Source organism: Chenopodium quinoa, unplaced genomic scaffold (genome assembly GCF_001683475.1).
Source record: "Chenopodium quinoa cultivar QQ74 unplaced genomic scaffold, ASM168347v1, whole genome shotgun sequence".
NCBI classification, from domain to species: domain Eukaryota; kingdom Viridiplantae; phylum Streptophyta; class Magnoliopsida; order Caryophyllales; family Amaranthaceae; genus Chenopodium; species Chenopodium quinoa.
In genome coordinates, this window is record NW_018745675.1 from 1,603,848 (window position 1) to 1,609,119 (window position 5,272).

General features: G+C 40.7%; 1 protein-coding gene across 2 annotated transcripts; it reads left to right on the forward strand.

The window, feature by feature from the left end:
* Positions 1-1,602: 1,602 nt before the first annotated feature.
* On the forward strand, positions 1,603-4,711 carry LOC110717246. 2 transcript variants are annotated; one of them, XM_021895908.1, is made up of 3 exons: positions 1,603-1,758; positions 1,938-3,531; positions 3,708-3,844. In XM_021895908.1, the coding sequence occupies exons 2-3, from the start codon at positions 2,217-2,219 to the stop codon at positions 3,713-3,715; spliced, it is 1,323 nt and encodes a 440-aa protein (XP_021751600.1). In that variant the 5' UTR covers positions 1,603-1,758; positions 1,938-2,216; the 3' UTR covers positions 3,716-3,844. The 2 variants fall into 2 exon arrangements, with proteins under 2 accessions (XP_021751600.1, XP_021751599.1); XM_021895907.1 differs by having other exon boundaries at positions 1,938-4,711.
* The last annotated feature ends 561 nt before the right edge of the window (positions 4,712-5,272 follow it).

Consider the following 5,272-nt stretch of genomic DNA (forward strand, 5'->3'; position numbering starts at 1 on the left):
AACAAACTAGAACATTCTTAACCTTGGCCGGTTATGCTGCCTCAGTTATTTCCTTGAAGAAAGTCAAAGGTTGTTCACCAAGTTTGAGTAGATGAAGCTGCCAGTCCAAGGGTTGCAATTGATATGCTGCTTGACCTCCGTAGAGGGCAAGTTGTTGAAAAGGTTGGGCAAACGGGCCGTATGATTGATGGGGCACATACGACACCGTGCTTATCACATGAGGACCCGTTCGACCGGGTGGGTCGGCTGACAGTTGCTCATGCTCTGAATGGAAATACCTCAACGAGGTATTCCTAAAGCTGTCTAGCATTGTTGACGTTGATGCCGTATCAGATAGCTGACTCCTCCTGTGCTCGATGATTTGCCGAGCATTAGTGTAATTTATCTTGCTGCCATCTGGCCCTATGTGCCGGATGGGTTTCCTTTTAGACGTCTCAGGTAGAAGTATCTTTGTCCAATCAATTAAGGGTCATACCCCCTCCTTCTGCTTAGGATGTGGAGTGGATTCCTTGTCCTTAACTGCTTTAGGCTTTATCACAGTGAGAAGGCTTCTTGGGCGACTAACCCTTGCTTGGGCCAGCCGTTTGACTTTTGATGAAGTCTTTCATCTCTCCCTTGAATTCATTTATGAACTTAAAAAATTCAAAACGGGTGATGTGAGCAATCGACTCTTCCGCCTGAGGCTTGCCGGCTGACATGCTCGCACCAGCTTTGTTGGCATTTTGCTCATTCTTATCTTTGGGACGGATGCATTTAGTGATGAGGAAACCATCTGCTGGGGCCGTATGTACTTCGACCTCTGATTCCAATTTAGTGTCATGGTCCGAGTGGATCTCCGCTCCTTCTTAACGTTTGTCCTCCTGTGGCGGTACAGGTTCTTAAGAGGCCATCTTAGAGGTACTCTCCCCACATACGGAGCCAAATGTTTCGGGGTTTCTTGATGTGTCTTGCGGGAGAGTTACGTCACCAAGACTGGATCCTCGTTCGTCTATACCTGCAATGAACGGAAGCTCCGGATGTTCGGATTTTCGCCTTCGATGATCAAGTTAGTATGTGTCGAACTAGAGAAAAATGCGGAAAGTAAAGCAGATCTTCTCGAATCCCGAGATCAGGTGATTTTTCTGTTGTAAGAGAATACTGTATTGAATGATTGATGTAATAATCAGATAAAGTTCCTCTTGTCGAAGGTAATAAATGTCCATATTTATAGGGCATGGGAATTACTGCCCTAACCTAGGTCATTTAATCTAGGAAATTGGGCTGCGCCGTTTTTATGGCGCCTCGGGATTTGAGCCCATGAAGGTCGCCATTTTCCCTTCTGATTGTTGTGCCATGTGTCATGTCCTGCTTGGTCTATTTTGTGCACCTCCTAAGGTAACACGTGTCATGATATGATTGGTTCACGTGTTTAGGGTATTTTTTACCCTAAACACATAGCATGACTTTTATTAAACAAGATGAAGATCCGCAAGGCTAGAAATACCTTGCGGGAACACTCCAATACAAACATCTCCGAGTTTACTCCCGTTTCCCACCTAGCCATACGGTGAGCAACGGTATTAGCACGTAATTTAATATAGAGAGTTTGGTTTTGCATTTGTAAATTTGTTTTTTAAAAAAATTACAAAACTACCAAAGTGTCCCTGTGGTAGGATTTGGGCTGAGACACACTGGAGCAAAGAGTCTTCCTCTTTCCTTCATTTCCCTTGCTGATTTCCAAATCTTGAAGCTGCGAAAATACACTCATCCATTGTCAAGGTAAGCTGTCATCTTTCTACCTTCTTCTTTAATGGCATAAATCACTTTCCTTTACATTTTTTATTCACTTCCTTATCATAACCTTGCTTATTTCTATTTCTTATTACTTTGAATTTATTTTTTGTGCATTTAATTAACATTTCTCAACATTGAACTGTTGCTTATTTTTTGCTTCATAGTCTTACTGATTGAGCTGTATAAATGCAATCCGACGTCGTTTCTAAAGACCCTTGTTCAGAAAATGCTGTTAGTGCTGAATTGAGTGGTTGTGTTCTTGAAACCCTAGTTGAAGAAGAGGGTTTGAGGAGAGAGAAAGAATCTGAGGGTATGGAGGTTGATAATGTTGGTGAGCATTTGAATGATAAAGGAGAGGCTAGTAGTTTAAAGGGTGAATTGGGTTCTTTGAATGATGCTTGTGTTGAAAAAAAAGTAAAGACTTAGTTACTACTGAGGGTGTAATGAATCAAGAGAACCCTATTAAGGCGAATTTCAATTCTTTTGCTCAGCAGTTATTTCCGAATCCGAATCCTGTTGATGTTGGCAGAAGGGGTAAGGAAGTGGAGACGAGGAAATCTGTAGAGAATCAATCAGGGGAGGTCAAAAGTCAGGCTGCCACCAGTGATAAGGTGGAAGGAGGAGATTTTTCGGAACATAAGGGAGTGAGTCTTGTTGTTGATTTGAATGAGTGTGTTGGAAAAAATAAGAAAAAGGGTAAAAACAAAGGTGGGTTTTGTGCATCTGATATAGTTTGGGGCAAAGTAAAGAGCCATCCTTGGTGGCCAGCTCAGATATTTGAGCCTGGGGATGCGTCGGAGAAGGCTAGGAAACATTTCAAGTCGAAAGGTTATTTTGTGGGTTACTTTGGGGATCAAACTTTTGCGTGGAATGATGAGGCAAAGTTGAAACCTTTTGCCCCAAATTTCTCCCAGATGGTAAAACAGACTCATACGGAATCTTTTCGACATGCTGTGGATTGTGTTTTGGTTGAGACCTCTAGACGGGTGGAATTTGGTCTCTCTTGTCATTGTATTGTTGACGATGTGTACAACCAATTAAAAACTCAGGTTGTTGAAAATGATGGAATCCGTGAACAATCAAGAATTCGAGAAGGAGGTGACAGATTTTATACTGCAGCATCTTTTGAGCCAGGACAACTTCTACATTATGTAAAAGATTTGGCACAAGGGCCACATGGTGATGTTGACCGACTAGAACATGTGGTAGCTCGAGCTCAAACGGCAGCCTTTTATAGATGGAAGGGTATTTATCATCTGGCCAAATTTGGATTGTTGATAGGGTATGTAAATAATGAGGCTGATGCTCCAGTCATTGCTGAGAAAGAGAATCCTGAAGGGATTGTTGGTGGCAATTTTCCACCAGTAACCATTAAAGAGGATGATAACAGGCCTCAAAAAAGGAAGAAAACATCTAATGATAGTGGTCATGTGACAAAAAAGGTCAGGTGCTTGTCTGACTTGATAGGTAAGAAGAGCGTAAAAGAGGAAGATGGCAAGGGGATTAAAGGAAAATTAGGCAGTAAATCCATCTCATCTTCTGCCAGGAGACAAAAAGAGGTCAAATCTTTTCCTAATGACTCAACTCCCTCAAGAACTAAGGAAAGCAGTCCTCGGGGAACAACTATGCAATTGAAAGACACAAAGCCGTCATTTAGAGTAGGAGAAAGCATTCTAAGAGTTGCAGGTCAACTGAGCCAGTCATCGCCTTTACTCAAACTTGATGTGTCCTCGCATACGAAAACTAGCAAAGATGAAGGTAACAACAAGCAATGCAGCAAACTCACTTCTGAGTATGCTTCTATTGATGTAATTCTTTCAGAGCTACACTTGGCTGCTATTGAACCCCTCAAACAATACAGTTTGTTGAGTAAGATGGTCACTTTCATTTCCGTTTTTAGAAATTCAATTGTTCCTGACATTGAGCTCTTGCAGAAGCATGAAAAGTCTGGGGAGGAAGATACAACTGACAGTCCTAATGAAGTACTCTCTGGGCCAGGACCTGCTGAAATAGATGCAGTAGGGTGTATTTCTGGTACGAAGTCTAAACCAAAGGCATCTGAATCTGAAATTACGACACCATCAGACGTCGAAGGTGTAGAGGATGCTTGTTGCACGAACCGAACCATCAAAGTCTTTGAGCAACAAACTTTGTTGAGTGATATTGTAGTTGAGCCTGAGCATTCAGAGGTAGATGGAATTTTTTGCCGGTTCGCAGGAGATGGAGTCTACAGTTTCATCACCTCCTCGCCATTGTGGATCTGAAAATGGTACACCAGAAGGGGGGCAATTTGATGTGAAAAAACAGCTGGAAGATTCACCAACAGCTTTAACTTTGAAATTCACTGACATGGATTCTATTCCTACAGAAGCTAAATTAATTAAAATTTTCAGTCACTTTGGTTCTTTGAAGGAGTCAGAAACTGAAGTATTGGCCAAAAAACTCTGTGCCAGGGTGGTGTTCAAGAGACGTTCAGATGCTGAAACAGCCTTCAGTAGTTCAGGGAAGTTTGAAATCTTTGGACCTTCACTTGTTTGTTATCGGCTTAACTATGCCCCATCTCCACGCAAATCTCCTTCTATTGAAGCTAAGCGTAGAAGGAAAGACTGAACACTTGTTGAAGGTAATCCTTCTAGATATTCAAGCCACATTGCTGTCAAATTGTTATTAGGTAATTCTACAAAGTATGTTCATTTTCATTTCCGTAGGTTGCTAAGCTAAGGGTACAGCTAGGAAGATAACTTTATAATGTAATACCTTTGTAAGGATTTTCAATCTATTACCTTTATTAATATCTGTGTTCACTAACAGCATGGTGTAATGGAATATTAAGATTCCCAGTTTTAAGGTACTCGATTGTGCATCTACCCTCTAGAATCACGGTGGGTGATTTGTTTGTCTATGACATCGTTGAATCAAATTTGTTCCTTCTTACCAACTTTTACTTTATAGTGTGTTCATGTAATTCATAGAGTTCCTCAATGCTAAAGAACATCAATCATTCTTATTTCTATTTTTAATGTATTTGTTTAGCAATTGGTTATTAATGTTGTGTCATGCTATATAGGCAATTGGTTCAACTCTTTTTGGGATAATAATAGTGTCATCATAATAACTAAAAAAAATTAACTTTAAAGTTTTATCTTCTCCATTCCAACTTAAATGTTGGATTTTGAATGAAATATAATAAACTGCTTTCTTCATTACAAGGTATAGTTCTGCTTTCAATTGATCTTTCATGTGTGTGTTTGTGTGTGTGTGTGTGTGAGAGAGAGAGAGACAGAGAGAGAGAGAGAGAGAGATTTCACTCCCTTCAATCAGTTCAATGTGATGAATATTATCCTTCAGGTTGAAACTAAGCTTCTGGTGGATTGGTTTTTTACGCCACAGTGTCTCGTAGTTTTGCCCACGTATAAGATTTCAGCTCAGTTAGATTATAGGATGACAAACCTATTCACAAAGACACTCCGGTTTATATTTGTGCTAACTAGCTTCTCCC

Excerpts from the sequence above, each read along its gene's own strand:
- LOC110717246 (XM_021895907.1), top strand. The coding sequence starts at position 2,217 with ATGAATCAAGAGAACCCTATTAAGGCGAATTTCAATTCTTTTGCTCAG.